The 18,931-nt window shown below is 38.4% G+C and overlaps 1 protein-coding gene across 14 annotated transcripts in view; it reads right to left on the bottom strand.

The window, feature by feature from the left end:
* prom1a (prominin 1a) overlaps positions 1-18,687 on the bottom strand; it is a 70,596-nt gene extending 51,909 nt beyond the window's left edge. For all 14 annotated transcript variants that reach the window (XM_056257248.1, XM_056257251.1, XM_056257260.1 and 11 more), the window contains exon 1: positions 18,402-18,687. In XM_056257248.1, the coding sequence (XP_056113223.1) occupies positions 18,402-18,633 (232 nt within the window). In that variant the 5' untranslated portion in view covers positions 18,634-18,687. The remainder of the gene's footprint in view (positions 1-18,401) is intronic.
* Between the last annotated feature and the right edge of the window lie 244 nt (positions 18,688-18,931).

Raw genomic sequence — 18,931 nt, 5'->3', positions numbered from 1 at the left:
TTTTTTTCTAGTGATAAAGTTTGTTCACAAGCTGTTTAATTCATACAATTTACTAACTTATCCATAAAAGGATCCCATGATGGGAACCCCTAGATTTAAGGTTCATTATATATGAAGCACCTGACAGAACCCTATAAAGTTCTAGAACCTTTTCTTCTAATAATGTGACGTAGAAGTGAATAAACCTATACAGCAATTATTGGACTCTGAGTGACAACATTAATCCAGCTAGCTTCCTTGTAAGTGCTCCATTTCTTTTTGCAACATATATCTCACTTGTTTACATCTACACAGAATCACTTTTTCAACTCTCCAGGAGACCTGAGGGACAATAACTGTCACTTCCTTGTGGTGAATTTTTATGAGAACAATGGCTTTTGGGTGGAAAGGAAAAACACTTGCTCAGAAAAGAAACAATACACACTATCCCTGGGCCATCTACTAATTAACGCACTGTACATGGTTTTTAACAGACATAACATCATGGTTTATGGCACAGATCCACATTTATGAGTCCATCTGTGCCCATAGCCTGTTTAAACCTATAAGGAGATTCACACATTGCTGATGACTTTGCTAAACTGGGCATTTGTGTTTCAGTTCACACACGAATAGGGTCCAAAACAAAAAGAAGGAAACGGAAACAAGTCCGGTTAAATGACATCTAGTTTCTCCACAAGCCTGTCAAAATGTATATCCATTTCGGTAACACTTTATTTTAAGGTGCTTGTAATAAGCAGTAATTAACAGTTAATAAGACCTTATAAGATGCATATAAGATGCATATAAGCATTAACTAATTATAATAAATAAATAAAATTAAATAATACATTTCTCAAGTATCAATACATTGCACTTTTAGAACAGCCGAACAAACATAAATGGTAACACAAACTCCCAGTCCCTTAAAAATTGATCTTCCCAAGAGGGAGTAGTTTCCCTGATCTCTTAAGGGCCTGGACCTTTAATTAACCCTTATATGAAGTAGTTAATGCTTATATGCATCTTATATGCATCTTATAAGGTCTTATAAGTGTCTTATTAACTGTTAATTACTGCTTATTACAAGCACCTTAAAATAAAGTGTTACCTAAATTTCAATGGCATTCCGAATATTTATAAAAGCAAATATTATAGAAAATACAGATTTATACTAAATTTTATTTTGAGAACAATCATAACCTCAAACTATATAATTTACTAAGCTTGAACGGTTCCACATTCCTGGCCCACTGTTTATGTCCTTACAAACTGTGCAATTCACGAGTCAGCTGACCAGACTATGTGCCCTACTTACATACTGTTTTTGAAAAAATGTATTATTTTTAGGTCCACATTCAAGGTTAATGAATTAGGTTGCAGAAACTGTGCTGGTGATCATTATTTTTGTGCACACTTCATACTGGATTGTGATGTTTTCCATTGTTAGTGTTTTGGATCTGTAAAATGTGTATATTCTTTTATGTTCAGTTTGAGACTTGTTTGCTTTGTTCCTGTTTCCTGCCTGTCTGAGGCCCTGTCCACACGGACACAGGTATTTTATAACCGTGATTTTTTTTACGCGGTTCGGCCGTTCGTCCACACGAAAACGCACTGAAACCAAATTTTTTTGAAAACCCCTGCCAGGGTGAGGATTTTCAGAAACGCCGGTTACAGTGTTGTCGTGTAGACAGTGAAACCGGGGGTTTTGCCTTGCGACGTCAGAGTGTGCGCTGTTATCAGCTGTGTTTGACGTCAGATTTGCGCTTCTGATTGGCCAACGTGGCTTTATATCGCCGCCTGCTGGCGTGGCATGCTCTTGACCGCGCTTGATAGCGTGTTTTTGCTTTGTTCCTGTTTCCTGCCTGTCTGAGATCTCCAGTCTCCTTGATTGGTCATTCTGTTCAGCTGTTTCCTAATTAGTTCCCTTTGTTTGTTCTATGTATTTTGTACGATGTTTTGTATTTCTCCACGTTCTCCAGAGTGTTTGTGATTAAAGACTGTTTATTTTGATTCTCCTTCAAGTTTCAAGTTTGTATTTATTTATATAGCACATTTAAAAACAGCAAACAGGGCTGACCAAAGTGCTGAACAATAGACAAGATAAATAACAAGGACAAACCACACATTCATGACAAAATATCACAATGAATTAAAAGCTAAAGAAAAAAAAAAAGGGTTTTAAGAGAGGATTTAAAAACAGTTTGAGATTGAGCCGCTCTGATGTAAACCGGAAGGCTGATCCACAGCCTAGGGCCAGCAATCGCAAATGCTCTGTCCCCTCTATTCTTTAACCGTGATCTGGGGACAGACAAAAGTCTCTGATTACCAGACCTCAGGTTTCGTGTGGGATTGTGTGGACAGAGTAGCTCAGACAAATAGCTCGGTGCCAGATTATTTACGGATTTAAAAACAAAGAGAAGAATTTTAAACTCAATTCTAAAATGCACAGGTAGCCAATGCAGAGATTTTAAGATAGGTGAAACATGATCAAATTTACGTTTTCTTTTGAGGAACTTTGCAGCAGCATTCTGTACTAATTGGAGATGAGCAAAATAGTGTTTGGGTACGCCATATTAAAGAGTGGTGGTGTAACGATACACAAACCTGACGGTTCGGTTCGTCCCACGGTTTTGAGGTCTCGGTTCGGTTCGGTTCGGTTCAGTTCATTTCGGTGGGGTGGGGGGGGTTTAGAAAGCTAAAATTGCTTTTATTTTTTATTAAACAGTGCTTTAATGAACAAATTGTGTCCTTGTCATTAAATTAATTCAATTACAAGTAAACGTTTCTCAAGGATAACAAAATGATCTGCTAATGCTGTAAACTACAGCCCTTACTTGCACATTACTATAACATTAAAGCTTAACAACAGAGCCTAGACTTTTAGCCTAAATGATATAATAATAATCAACACTCAAATAACAAATTGTATGAAAACATGTAAACTGCACATAAGGCAATTTTTGCATTAACATGTTTTTACTCTAATTTGTTATTGTTATATAATAATTTACACAGTTGCTGTTATTTTCATGACAACTATTTTAAACATACATTAAATAATCAAGATATCATAAACAGGTTAAGTAAAATATAATATATAGGCTAATATATAGCATTTATTTAGTGAAAGAGTTAGCAAACCAGCAAGCTGTGGACACTGAATGACTTGCCTGAGGTATAAAGCTATGTGAAAAACTAAGCGTTTTATTGACATATTTCCGCTGTTGAAACACTGATTGAGTGTTTACACGAGTTATGATGCCTTTCAGTAAGTATACTGTATCTTTCAACATACCTTCGGGTGTCCATTCATGTTTATTCTGTAACTGAGGAAGAGATGATCGCGCTCCGCGCTGCCGCATGCATACAGTGATATCTGTCACGCCACATCTAAGAGCGCCAAAACGGCATTTATTGTTTGCATTTCGTGATCAAATAGACATAATTTGAAAGATTACACCTTGCTTATTATCAAAAGTAACAAAACACTGAGCTTATTGCGATTATATGTGGTTAATGGTGGTTAGGCAACAGCCCTGTATTCGTTGTGTACACATAACACATGAGGTGCAATGAGCCGGGGCAGCAGGGGGCGGGGCGTGTTCGGTTCGCCATGAGAGTATCGCGATACGTATCGTGGGTGGTGTATCGCGGTTTTTCGGTTCGGTTCAAATATCGTTACACCCCTAGTAAAGAGAGTTGCAATAATCCAACCGCGATGTAATGAGCGTATGGACAGCAATCTCTAAGGTTTTCTCAGAGAGAGAGGATTTGTTCTTAGAGAGAAGACATAGCTGGAAAAAGCAAGAACTAATCACTGCATGTATTTGTTTTTCAAATTTGAGGTTCTGATCCCAGAGAACACCTAAATTCTTAATGCAAGATGAAGTTGGATAAAGATAATCCAGATCAATGTTACTGCTACTATTATAGTTGTCATGGGGGCCAAAGACTATAACCTCGGTTTTGGATTCATTCAAAAATAAGATATTTTGAGAAAACCACATTTTTACTTCTTCTAGGCATGCAAAAAGAGATTTCAGAGCAGTATCTTTGTTGTGTATCATCTGCATGGTAGTGAAATGATACACCATGCTTTCTGAAAATGGAGCCCAAAGGAAGTAAATACTGTATATGGAAAAAAGAATGGGTGGGAGAACAGACCCCTGCGGCTCTCCACAGGAGAGTTGGGCTGGCGAAGAAGAAAAATTACCCAGTTTGACAGAGAAACTTCTATTTGTTAGATACGATCTACTAAACCAACTGAGGACAGTTCCCTGGATGCCCACAAAATATTCTAGTCGGGATAAAAGAGTTTTATGATCAACTGTATCAAAGGCCGAGGTTAAGTCTAACGGTATTAGGATCACGGAGTCACCAGCGTCAGTCGCTAAGAGTACATCATTAGAAACCCTTAATAAAGCAGACTCAGTGCTATGCAGAGGCTTAAAACCAGACTGGAAAGTTTCAAGAATTTGATTTGAGCTAAGAAAAAAACTGGAGTTGATTGAGAACTGTTTTCTCCAATGCTTTTGTAATAAAAGGAAGGGTCATTAAAAGTGTATACTATTACTACTCTAAGGTACTAAAATGCACCTTTTAGGGGTAAGATTGGGTACAAAGTTGTCCTTTTAAAGGTACTACCCCAGCGAAAAGCTGTTGTACCCCTAAAGGTACAATATTTGCATATTTTTTCTGACAGTGTATAATACTGGTCTATAGCATTGCAGAAGTGTTAAAGGTAAGGTAAGCAAATGCGGAGAGGCTAGCGATAGCAAGTTAGCATAGAAAGCATGAGATCCCACCCTCCCTTCAGAGCGTCTCCAAAGCCACGCCTCCTTCAAAACACATGAATGCACACAGCAGAGTAGGGATGCGCCGATCCGATACTCAGTATTGGTATCGGCTCCGATTCTCCCATTCTTTGCCGGATCAGGCATCGGTCAGATGAGACCCATCCAATTGGGATATTGTGAGAATACTATTCTGTGTTATTGTTAAGTCCCACAAAAGGCACAGAAACATTATAAAGCACCATAAAGTTTTCATGCACGCACTATAAGTGTTCTGAAGCCAATCTATAGTATAATGTGAGGTAGAAATTAATATTTAAGTCGTTAAATTCAAGTTAACGTAAACTCTGTCTATGACAGTCAACACGATGAAACTGTCTCTAAGATGATTCAATGTTACTATTGTTGAACTAGATACTGTATAAAAGTCTATGGTTTCACATAAAACATCTTTATCTTGCTGGACTTTATTGCTGTACCTTATCATGTTACTTTCTACCGGGTGTCTGTTAGATCACAAAACTGGAGTAGAGAGCACTATAATTGTTCTTCACGCGCACAGTAACTGAAATTTAAGACTGTTAAAATAAAAGGCTCAATAATAGATACTGTATAATACACTACGCATCAATATGTCTTTCCTTTGCGCTGATGACGTGCGATGTCTGTGCGAACAGGTGCGTGGAGGTATGAAAATACATATGTTGACGGGCAGGTAGGACATCATATGCAATGATTGGATGGAAATGTTTTTGGTCCTGCGGCATCCACAGAAGACATATGTACATGTTTTAATGTCTAGGGACTCTCTCTCTCTTTGGACACAGAATAAACGCAATCCCTGCTTAATATCAGCTTACTGATCATGGCAAAGCTGATGTAAAGATAAATAAGGGTCACGGAGGTGTTACTGATTAATACTGATCACATTTTTGCCAGTCTTTGTGTGTCCACAGTGGCCTTCCCTAATCTACTTTGGGATGAATTAATCGCACAATTCTGACATGTGCAAAAACACTCTTCTGTCCCCGTTAAAAACTGCAAAAGAACACACAATTCTAGTCAGGAATATTTTTTTTTTGATTTTCCCATTGATTCTAATGAACATTCAAGAAGCCCCAACTTTTCTTCATGTGAACATTTGCTTACTTTTAACAACGGCATAGTTTAAAAAAAATCAAAATGAAGAGTGATATTCAACTGACATATACATCTGAAAATGCTTGAAGCAGTGCTAAATTAGATCAAAGCTAGAGGAAAGGATGAATATATGTGTGAATATTTGGATTCAGATTGTATCTGTGTGGGCCAAGTTTTCACAAAACCCACAAAGACATTCAAACCTGAACCATCCTTTTGGGAAGCAGCCAACAGAATAGGAAAATAACTTAATAAAGATGCACTACCATTACAAATTTTGGGGTAAGATTAAAAAAAGAAAACACTTTTATTCAGCAATTAAATTGATCAAGAGTGGGAGTTGTAATAGACATTTATAATGTTACAAAAGATTTCTATAAAAATAAAAATATTAAACTTTTTATTCATCAAAGAATCCTGACTCACAGATTAATCTTAGAATTTGATCGTAATTCAATTATGTGTGTCATGTTAAGTATCTGTTCTGATATACAGCTATATAGTAAGCTAATATTCAAGAAATCTGAACGAACAGCTGAATTCTGCCACATACAATTGATTTTCTGAATAAGGGGATTTACATTTATATCATGCCAAACATGCATGCAACGTTACGTGACATAGGCACAAGAAATATGTTTTTCCCCCTATTCTCGAGGCTCTAAAATTACCACAAGAGAATAACGTGAAAGAACGCGTATATCACATTTCTCTCTTATTATTCTCTCTTTTCCTTATCATTTCACATTCTCTTTTGTCTCTTTCATTTTTTCATTTCACGTATGCTCATTTTAGCTTTTCTTTATCATTATTATACACCATTGTCGCTCTCACTTACAGTCTATATAATCCTATCAGCCATCTCACTCTGCCCATGAATAACCCCTCTGGATTTTCCCAGAAGCCCTAGTGACGTAGCTTTAGAGCCCCCCTCTCCTCTATTCCCAGCTGGGATGCCATCTCACCCTTTCAGAAGCACTGCAACTCCCTGACCTCATGTTCATGACATTCTAGTGTTACCTGGAAATGTCCCAGTATGCTTACATTCTGTTAACCAGTTATCTAAGGCCACTTTGCAGACGTCACCTCATAACGAGGATTTCTTGCCTCAGTTTTGATTAAAGTGGTCATATGATGAGGAATATTGGGTGCATCACTATCACGCCTATTCGGTGATCAGATATTTGATATTCCTAAACTAAACTAGAAAAAAGAACAAAAACAAGAGTAAAACATGTAAAAATGTGAAATGAAATATGATATTATGAAAATCCACACTTTTGGATGTAGAACCTGCTGTTCTACATATGCTTCTGAAAATCCCAATATTAAAAAAGAGCAGCTGAACTTTATTTTTAATGAGGTCCCTCAGACTGTTTGAATCTGTGTTTAACAATTTGAACGGTACATTTCAGCGCAGAATGGTTTGCGAATCTGCAAAGAGACTGTTATTGAAGGATGGAGCAGCTCTAAATATTTGACTCAAACCCACAGCTTATAGCAAAAATCACTATTTCTCATTTCAAAAGCAAAGAGGGTGTTTCCATGGAACTCTTAAATGAATCAACCTAAAATGACCCCATTTAATTTTAAGGGTCAAAAAAGGATAGGCAATGGTACTGCCTAAACTGATATCTTAAAGGGGTCTTATGAAAATTATTTGAGTAGATCTTCATTCATCTTCGGAACACAAATTAAGATATTTTTGATGAAATCCGAGAGCTTTCTGACCCCCCATAGACTGCAACGAAATTTGCAACTTTAAAAGCCCAGGAAGGTAGTAAAGACATTGTTAAAATAGTCCATGTGACTACAGTGGTTCAATCTTAATTTTATGAAGTGACAAGAATATTTTGTGCACAAAAAAAAAAAAAAAAACAATAATAACCACTTCAACAATTTCTTCTCTTCCATGTCAGTCTCTGATGTTGTTCACGTAGTAAACACTGCTGTGCTTCAGGGTTCAACGTCAGAACGCCGGCTCATTATTGGCCGGCTCCTGCGTCAGCATCACACGCATACGTCATTTCTTTTTGTACACTAAGGCCCCGTTTACACGAGAACGATTCCGGGTGAAAACGTAAAAATATTTTATCGGATGTGCCTTTCGTTTACACGGCAACGGCGTTTTGGGGGCTTAAAAACGCAAAAAAGTGAAACCACCCTCCAGCGTGGAAATCTTAAAAACGCTCCACCGTCGCGTTCCCGTCTAAACGGTAAAAACGCAAATCTGCACACGGTGGCTCTCGTCGCGTAGGCGTTTACGTCACATGCATGCGCCAGTACAGGAAAATAACAACCAACATGTCAGATTATTTCCATTCGTCGGACCTTCAAGTTGCCCTAGCAGCTCTGAAAAACATACAAGAGTCTTTTCAGCAGTTGTACAAAATATTCTAAGATATTGGTGTTGTTGTAGCAGTGCTTGACATTGCCACCTAGCCGCCTGGAGTGCATACTACATCGAATTTCACACACTTTCGCGTCACCATATGCACGCGGATTTCCCAACCTAAACGCAGAATAAAAAGTAATAACGCAACGCCACTTTTGCGTTTTCTCTTCAGATCGTTTCCGTGTAAACATAGCCTAAAATTAAGGTTAAACCACTGTAGTCACATGGCCTATTTTAAAGATGTCTTTACTACATTTCTGGGATGAGGGTGAGTAATTAATGACAGAATTTGAATTTTGGGTGAACTAACCCTTTAATCTTTTCCTGTTTTATAATGTATTTCAATAGCATGATAATATTGTATACCATGATGTAATTATTGTGATATGAAAAATTTATACCGTCACTAGTAGAGGTCTACAAGATATAGGTCCAATGACCAACCCTATCACAGATTCAGAGAAAATACTAATAATAATCATTTTACAAATATGTGATAAGACACCTTCAAGATTTGAACAAACCTTTTGGATGATGCAAAAGTGTTTTTGAATGGTCTGTCTTTGCTAAGACTTTTGTATCTCTGGATGCCTAAATAGCCCCTTTGACTTGGTTGTATAATCGAGGGCAGTATAGCTCAGGATCACTGCCAGTCTTTCATTACACTCTCTCTCAGTTTAAGTCTTTGTTTCCCTCTCTAGAGAGAGAAATCCAACCCACACAACATACTGGAGAGAGAAAGTAACTGTGTGTATGTGTGCAGCTCTTCTAAAAATAAGTATTTCATTCAGAGGCTACAGCAATCCCACTTTCCTCTCAAAAACGCTGCGGAACAGAACACCTGATGGGTTCACTGTCTGACATCCCATAATGCCTTGCTAACATGAGGCAGCGGAGGAAAACGCTCACTGGAGTTTAAATGTAAATGCGATCATCACATTAGCAGCAGGAGCAGTTTAGTTATGACAGTCTAAATCTGAGGCGCTCCAGAGAGGCTTACCATCAACACACAAACATCCCTAATGTGGGCGACACAAATACAGAGGTTCCCGTCCCACAACATATTTGGACACTATACACACTAACTGTATGATAGATAACACAATATCAAACCAAATGGTGTCTGTAAACAAAAGCTTAATTCACTTTTTCAGTGTTGGTGGTAATGCAAGTTACATAACCAGATTATTTTTAATTAACTAGTAACTAGTAAAGTAATGCATTCATTTTAAATTTACAACAAAATATTTACTTTATATAAAATAAATGTAAAAAACTTTGCCATTTATTGACTGACACCTCTCCATTCCCCATGTTGAGAGAAATCGGAAGTGAATGTTTGTGCGTGGTGTAAACGTGATGGTTATTGTAGTTCTAGACTAAATGTAAACATTTACTCCTCTCACTTGCACAAAAATAGATTCAGAATTACTCAAAACTAATAAAAACAGTAAAATGCAAACTCAGAATATTACACAAACCTGTAATAAATATGTTAAATAACAAAAAATACTTTATGCATTTAATCACTTTATTAACCAATATCTTCGCTGCTGACCTTTGATGATCCAATTCAACCATACTAATAAGCAAAAATGACAAACTTCACATTTGTGTTTGGTTTGTTTGAGCTGCACCCTCTACTGTACAGGCGTGAATGCAAGGCCAAATTTAGACACAAATAAAATGGTTTTCTCCCATTCTAGTTTGGTTGCTAGATGTGTTGTCACTTTAGACAGTCATAATTTATCTGTTGAGAAGCGAACATATGACCACTCATGACCTGGTCATCATTATGCAATCAGTCTTTGAGATTCACACACCATGCACAGAAGCCTATAGCCACACTCTCAATATGGCTCAATGGCTACTAACAGTTTGAAATCCTCTTAAAGTGTTCTTGTGAATTGGCTTTCAACCAGAACCCCAGGTAAAGCACACCAAAGGTGACAGAGTGTGTGCGGGTGTATGTGTTGCTGTCTATCTGAGCAGGGCAAGATTTAGGGCAGCTACAAGCCCTGCAGTGCTTAAGCACATCCAGACAGGAGCGTATCAGCTCTCAGATAAGGGACTATGCTGCAAATAACCCTTTTGCTTATAACGTCTAAGCCAGGACTGGAGTGTTTAAGCTGTAAGCATGTCCAGGTGGAATCAGCATACTTATTCTGCGCTGATGTTGGGGGGAAACCTGCCAGTCTGAGGTAAAATGATCAGTTGGTAGCCGGAAGCATTAGTAAAATGCACTTAAATATTTAACACTTTTTAAATAAGAATAATCAAATATGTGACAGAAAAAAACACACACAAAAAAACAGTCATCCTCATCTATTCACACTTCAAAAAAAAAAAAGATTCCACTGCCTGCTATATGAAAATGATAAATTGACGATGTAAGTTACTGATAATAACATTTTGTCTGATAACAATGAGGCGATAATTATTTTTTAAAAGATATTCAAGTTTGTCTAAACAGATTTAAAATAAGAACACTATAAACAAACTTTTAAATGCTTCTTGTGCAACAGATGACAAAACTCACGGTTTCCATCATATTATGGTTTTTGAGTAACTGATCGGATAATTGAATTTGTTTGTTTCCAGAGTTCAAAACAGCTTCTTAAATGTTGTACTTGAGTCCGAGGCTCAAGTACAACTCAAGTCCTCTGGAAGTCCTCGACTAAAGTACAACTTGAGTCCTCTGGAAGTTGTAATTCTAATTGAAAGAGACACTGACAGTTTTTTAATGTTTAATACCGTAACGCTGCCTGCTTTTAAACAATCTATTAGTTCACGAGTTTGTACTTACATATAATAAGATAAAATACTATACACTTTGCAAATAAAATACACTTCACAGTGAGTATATCAGGGCCTTCAAGTCATTCAGTCATATGATTCAACAGATTCATTCAAATTGCTGATCCATTCAGGAACAGGTCACTGAATCAATGGCTCACTCGATGAGTTAAAAACCGTGGATTCATTCAGTAATGCATCACCAGCAGTGTGTGTTGCTCAGAGACTCAATTTTTTTACCAAAAAGCTTTTTTGGTAAAAAAAGCTTGGTAAAAAAGATTTTTTTACCAAAAAGCCCTTCTAGGGACAAATGTTGTAAATTAGCTTTGGCTAAAAACATTGATACATGCATCAGATCACTGTTAAAGTGTACCTATGTTATTTGTATCTGTCCCTATCTAAATAAAAGCTTAATAATAATAACTCACGACAGTTCTGCTGTGGTTTTGTTTGGAACCATTTTCATTGGTGAAATTTAGCAAAAACATACAATATTGCATCACATTTGCAATATCACTGTGCCGAGCAGGACGAGGCCGAGGGACGTGAGAGAACGGTGCGAGGCCGGTGGCGTGATTGATAATGAGCGACACCTGCGCGACGCACCGGTCTCGTATCTCTCACGGAGGAACGAAAGCATAAAAGGAGGAGCGACGACAGTGGAGATGGAGAGAGGCCTGAACTTATGTTGTGTTTTATTTTATTATATGTGACAGCAGTCGTCCGTGAGGGGCTGGTGTCTTTTACTTTCGATTTGTATTTGTTTTATTTTGTTATTAAAGTCAGTTGATTGTTCGCCAGTTTCCGCCTCCTTCTTCCCACAACAACGAACCTTGTTACAATCACATTTGCAGACATTCGGGAAAAAACAGCACTCTTGCTTGAGTGACATTGCTAAACTATATCATATGATATAAAAATGTGAGAAAAAAAACAACATACAGCGGCATTTTTGGGTCTGGGCCGGGATTCAATTCAATTCAATTAAATTAAATTCACATTTATTTGTATAGCGCTTTTCACAATACATATTGTTTCAAAGCAGCTTTACAGAAAGTGCATTTCAGAAATGTACATAGAAAAATACAGTTAATCAATCATGTATTAATTTAGGGTATAACATATCGCCGGGGTTGAGTCGTCTCTTCACAGGCGTTTAGTCATCTCATCGCAGGTGTTGGGATGACTAAATGCGTTAAAGGCATAGACAGTAAAAGAAATGGACACAGCGACCCCATAGACTTCAACGGAGAAAAGTGAAGTCAATTAGAAGCACTGACTTCCTGATTGCCAAGCGAACTGCGCAGGCTCAAACTGAGCTGGGCGACGTAGATGTGACGTGAGCAACCTGTCTCGCAGTTGTACGTCTTCTAGTAGCTGTGCCAAGAGGAATCTGAATCATTTCCTTCCGAATCTTGCAGAGCCGGAGATCGTGAGTATTAGCTGTCCATGAGCTCGCAGCAGGAGAAACTTTACAACTCTCTATGGGCTTCTCCCTTGACTTTATGCCTCCACGTCCACCCGATTGTGCGCGAGCTTCTACTTCTATCTATACGGTAATTTCTCTACTGTGCGACAGAGAGTCGCGTGTTGTGACGCAATCGTTAGCCTATTTTTACAAAAACGGCTTCTATGGGGCCATAACGTAAGATACAAGGTAATGGAGCCTTTTATACATTGTCGTGTTTCTTTAGAAATAAACAATGGACAAATGGAGTCTTTAAACGCCTCAGATGTAAAGTTATTCGCTGTCAAAGTGACGCCAAAATGAATGGGAGTCAATGGAATGCTAACAACAGGTGAAGGCTTGTTAGCCAATGGTGGCCCCCGGGGAGACTTCAGTTTCCGGTTGATGGATTACCCCCTTGGTTAAAGGGTAACTAAACCCCTGGTCAGAGCCTGACTCCACCCACTGGCAATATTTGAAAAAATGCTGGAAAAGTGGGCTTAGCCCAGCGGAGGAGGGGCGTGCACCTGAGACGTGTCTCTCTGTAGGCAGGGGCGTGGTGAGCTGGTACCCTCTTACATTACAGGGCACTACAACTTCCAATAGGAAAATTCAACTGCAATAGCCACCATTCAACCTGAAGAGGGCAGCACTCAGACGCTTTTACACCATATATTGTGGAATTAAAACACTTTATACCCATGTAAATGTAAAAACAAATACTTGAATCAATGAACAGCATTAATAAAGCCCCAGTCTTAAAGATCATTAACTAAAAAAAGTTGTTTTAGGGTTTAGTTACCCTTTAAAAGCATTAATAATTTTTTACTTTTTTTATTCCCATAATTAAATCACACCAAATTAACGTGTTAAATCGATAGCCATCGTTTTGATACATTGGAACTCTATTTTACCTTTTCAATTTTTAAACAATTACTAACAAAATTCAATTACTAACAAAATTAAATGCAAATTTTATTTGACACTTGATATACCTAATTTTTAATAAAATTCCTTAAAATCTATTTTTCAAAAAACATTCAATTCAAAGCATTTCCGTGAGCAAACTAACTAACTAGCCCTCAAAATGAACCAATCACTTCGAAAAGCTTTCATTGATGATGACTAAATCGAGCCACAAACAATGCAAAACAGTGCCAAATTAGAAGAATTTGCCCTAACATTATGCATTTGTATAGCGCTTTATAAGCTACATATTCAAGGTACACACTTTATCCGTTCAAGCATTCCCTGGGAATCGAATTCATGACCTAGCACCATGCTCTACTGCTTGAGCTACAGGAATGCATTTAATAGTATTATTACATTAAATGGTCACACTTTAGATTAGGGTACAGTTTTCACTATTAACGAACTATTAACTATGACTTTTGCCTCAATAAACTCCTAATCACTGCTTATTAATAGTTAGTAAGGAAGTTGTTACGTTTAGGTATTGGGTAGGATTAAGGGAGGTAGAATATGCAGGATAAGGCATTAATGTGCTTTATAAGTAAATAGTAATAGTGCAAATAGTTAATAGTGAAATAAATAAATAAGCAAATAGTTAATAGTGAGAATTGGACCCTAAACTAAAGTGATACCAATTAAATATCAAAAAATAAAAGTAACCAATATGCTACTGAAACACCAACATTATTTCAGGAAACAGAAATGATCACATTACTGGAAACCAAAAATAAGGTGTTTTATTAAGAATATTTTTAGAATATTCTTAGGATGCCAGCTCATTTTGATAATGCTGACAGTTAGGCACTGGGTTTACTGGAGCTCATGGGTCTCATGCTGGGTTAAAGATGCCCCAGGAAATCTAGTGACATGTGCCAGTCCCTGGAGCACCACAGTCATGCTGGAGTCATGAGAACACGTGACAAATCACACGCTCCCAACATCTCCAACTTCCTCCTCAAACATCAATAATGCTCACTATATTCAAATATGTGGGATGCATTTCACAGCTGCTCATAAAATAACAACCATAGTCTGGCACACACCCACTGTAATTTTAATGTATGAATATGATTTATTACAACAACTTATTTTTGAAGGTTTCTCTATTCCATTCTATTCTGAATTAAACATTCCATTCATTTGGATTTGTGTCCAAGTCCCTAGCATCGGAATTGAATATATTTGTAATGACTGTCTATTGTTTTGTTTTTTTAAGCCACCTCTAAAAATAACAGCAACAGCCCTTAAATATGAGTCTTTTTGAGGACTTTTGCACATGAATATGTATGGGAGGGCTTGCTGAGTGGAGGCAAGGAGGAGAAAGAATGGAGGTCAAGCAGAATGAGATAACTGGGGTATGGAAAGAGGGAAAGGGAGCAATAGAGAGGAAAAAGTTCAATTTCATTTCCCCTCAGCCTCAGCGAGTGTCATAACTGCCTCTCGAGATGTAGAGGAGCAAGAGGGAGCACAGCAAGCTGGCGGCCATCTGCCATCAACACTGCGGCTTCATCCTTCAGCAACCCTGCTGGCTGAATTTTTCAAAAATATGTCTAAGTTTTAGTTTTATTTGGTTTTACTTTGAGCATGCACAATTTCTTCGGACACTGCAACAGTCGCGATATCATATGACGTCACGCTCTGCAGCGTCTTTTTTTTTTATAAACATGCATTCAACATAACAATTAGTAATACATTCAAAATGTAAGAGTATACAATTGACTTTACTGCAAAAATATATACGTTTTATTAAATTATAATAGCCCTGGTATAAGCACTTTTGCATACTTCCTGGCACGAAAAACATTAATATAGTCTTGGTTGTCCTGTGGTTAAAGAAGGATCTGTTAAGATCTACTAAAGCACTGCTTTTCTCGCAGAAAGCACTGGCTATTCACACCTTGTATAACACTACAGCATTCAGACATATGTAGGCCAATGGGAGAAACTTATGTTGCCCTGGCAACTGCCTCCACTGCATATGTCTACTTCAGATGGACTCAGTTCATCACCTGGAATGCTGGATTTGGGATCATATAATCTGAGATGGAGCTCAAGGGTGTCCCCATTACAATAGCCCCCTAATGGAATTCATAAATGACTACTTATACACAATCTTTCAAAAGTTTGGGGTAGGTAAGATTTTTTAGTGTTTTGGGGGGGAAAAGTATTTTCTTTTGTTTTAAAACAGTAATATTGTGAAATATTGTTCAAATAACCGTTTTCTATTTTAAAATAATTTAAAATCTAATATATTCCTGTGATGGTAAAGCTGATTTTTTTAGCATCATTACTCCAGTCTTCAGTGTCACAGGATCCTTCAGAAATCATTCTAATATGCTGAATTGCTGCTCAAGACATATTTCTTATTATTTTCAATTTTGAAAGCAGTTGTGCTGCTTAATATTTTTGTGGAAACCGTGATACACTGGTTAAGGATTCTTTGATGAATAAAAAATCAAATAAAAATTAATTGATTTTTGTAAAGGTCTTTACAGTCACTTCTGGTCCTTGCTAAATAAAAAAATTATTTGAAAAATAAAAAGAGAGAAAAATGAAATCTTACTGACTCCGAACTTAAGCCAACAGGAGTTTTTAAATTGTGAAATCTGGAGAATCTTCACAGATTTTCTTTCACATCTCAAACCTGCACACACTACAAGATTTGAAAATCGTGCCGCATCACACACTACAAGATATTGTTAAGATGATCATGCCAGATTTAGCACCTCACTTGATCTCACGGGGAAGCTGATTTAAACTAAATGGATACTGTGTCGCGGCAAATTGCTGTAGACATTATATAAGGAGACATTATAAAGGCAGTCGTGTTGTTGGCACATTTGGACCAGCCGTTCCTCCGTCTCCGTTGTCCGCTGGACCCGTACAGCTGCTTGTTGTTTCATGGTCGCCATTTCAAAAGTTTTGTTGCGTCTCCTTGTACACTTGTCTCTTTTTGGCTATTGTGGAAGTACTAACGTAAACAGTCGTATTCATCCCGATTTAAAATCCTAAATATCAAACATCAACCGATTGATGCCCTGGACGCGATTTCGGGAGGGGTAAATCGGGCATAAATCGTCCCGAAACCCCTGTAGTCTGAACCCAGCTTTACACGACCAGTGGCAGATGTGGGAAATGTTTGATAAACCTGTACAGAAACAATCATTACTTTAACATTCGATTGGTGACACTAGTGCTATTGAAATGGCACAACATCTTAAAAGAGAAAAATTTGCTTCGAGGAGCAAAATGAGACACAGCCTAAGGCTCAGGGAACAGAGAGAGAGAGACCAAAGGTGGCAGTCATGACAGCCAGGTCAATGTCTGAGAACCAAGAGATCCTAAGTGCTCCCTAATATATTTCCTGGCAATATAACTCTGCGAAACCAGAGACCTCCACACGGAGCAATTAATAGGCCATTACCGAACCATCCTCCCCCAGCGCGCTTTGATCTTACGAGTAGTTTTGTAGGTCTAAAGACACTGTTTCTTTTAAAGGAGACAGGGGGTTACCATCACACATCAGTGTCCTTACTTTCACTTGTCAAAGTCCATTCAGATTTAAGGATCAAAGGATTTGAGCATGTCTGTCTACTCTAGGTGTGACGTGACCAGGCTTCTTAAACCAGCCCTGAAAATCCATGCTAAGAAATTACTTCCAAGAATGGCACAAACATAGTGGCAGAGAACAAATCAAGCAGGATTGGAGTTATGACGAGACTGCCGCAGCTCTACGGCTGTCTCTTTACTGCAAATCAAACGCAGCGGGCTGAATTATCATATACTGGAGGCCTGTCAGAGAGCTTTTATCATTCTAATTAATTTGCCGAAAGGCTACAGCTGTGGCTATTTTTATTTGAGAACGAAGGAGGAGAAATGAAAACAAAATGCCGACAGTGTTGCATGCGTTCAGAAGACGTATGCATGCACGGATGACTTGGACCTACTGCTAGAGGGGGGCCTTCACTACCAGATGAGAAATGAACGAGCCGCAGAAAAAGAAGGAATTATAACCTTGGAGAATTAAGTGAAACACAGAGAATGTAGAATAAAACAAGTATAATCCTTGCAAAATTATGCAAGATCTATACACTCTTAAAAATAATGGTTCTTTATTGGCATCTACAGTTCCATGATGAACATGAAACATCAATGGAATCATTCCACTGGATAAAATGTTCTTTATAGTGGAAAGAGGTTCTTCCGATTAAATGTTCTTAATGCTAAGAAAAGAAATGTCATCTTCAATGGCATTGCAGTGAAAAGCTTCGTTTTGGCACTTTTATTTATAAGAGTGAGGGTGCTTGGTGGCTTCTATTGTTGATTATACCAGCCCTTCCCAACCCTGTTTCTAAAGGATAACCAATAGCACACATTTAGGATGTCTACCTTATCAAGCACCAGATGCAACAAACCAGCTCTTTAGTAAAGTTCTCCAAGATCTACTATGTGTGTGTGTGTATGTTTGGGGTCCCTCCAGGAACCAGGTTATATCCACCTGTGGCATGCTGGAAAATAAAAGCGCTGCAACATATGGCATTCAAGATTAGCCTTTTAGCTCATTAGGATAGTGACTCACAGGGTCACTCACAATCTTAATCTCAAGATTTACCAAATAATGACGAACACAGTGGGGGTGGGTGGAGAATATGCCAGACCAGCCAAATTTAACCCCTCACACAATCTTATTCACCATGGAGAGATATCACAGGTGGCAGCTCTCTCACACTAGGCTACGCATGATATAGATGCTGTTGGAGAAATAGTGTGGTAGCATAGAAATAACCTGCTTTAAATTAATTAGTAAGTGAGGGAAACATAAAATTGATTCTTAAAGGTGTCCAAAAGTTCAAGAAAATCACAGGATTGAGCTCACCTTCAGGAAACGGGTTAGGCTGAACCACATAGAGGAAAGCGTGCATCATGTTAAATAAAATCCCAATGGCCCCAGGCTCGTAATAGGCGACGGTATCGTAAACTCCGGAGGGGACGAAGCCGAAATCCAAAGTTCTCCGCGCTGGAGTAGCAGGAGTGCCGGACTGCCCGTCCTGGAGTTCCCCGGACGACAAGCCCCAGCACAGAATAATCAGTCCCGTTTTCCACAGCATGATTAGTTCTAGTGTTAAAGCAATTCCAGATGATGAAAGTGGAGGAAATTCTGGGTGTACTGTGGAAGGACAATCTCGGCGATTGCGGATAAACCGCAGGTCTCAAGTCCTGCTGTCCGGCGAGCGATTCATGATGACCATGGTCCCCCGTGGCGAGCGGCTCCTGCAGGTTCACCTCGCGTCTCTCTGTCGGCCAGTCAGTCAGATGCCCCGCTGTAATAACACGGCTGGTGAGCGTGAGCCAGTGAGGTGTGAGTGAACACAGACTCGCTCGTGCTCGTGCTCCGCCTGCCGGGTG

Source organism: Rhinichthys klamathensis, unplaced genomic scaffold (genome assembly GCF_029890125.1).
Source record: "Rhinichthys klamathensis goyatoka isolate OS25496 unplaced genomic scaffold, OSU_Roscu_1.1 h1tg000136l_1, whole genome shotgun sequence".
NCBI classification, from domain to species: domain Eukaryota; kingdom Metazoa; phylum Chordata; class Actinopteri; order Cypriniformes; family Leuciscidae; genus Rhinichthys; species Rhinichthys klamathensis.
This window is presented reverse-complemented; position numbering and strand designations above follow the sequence as displayed.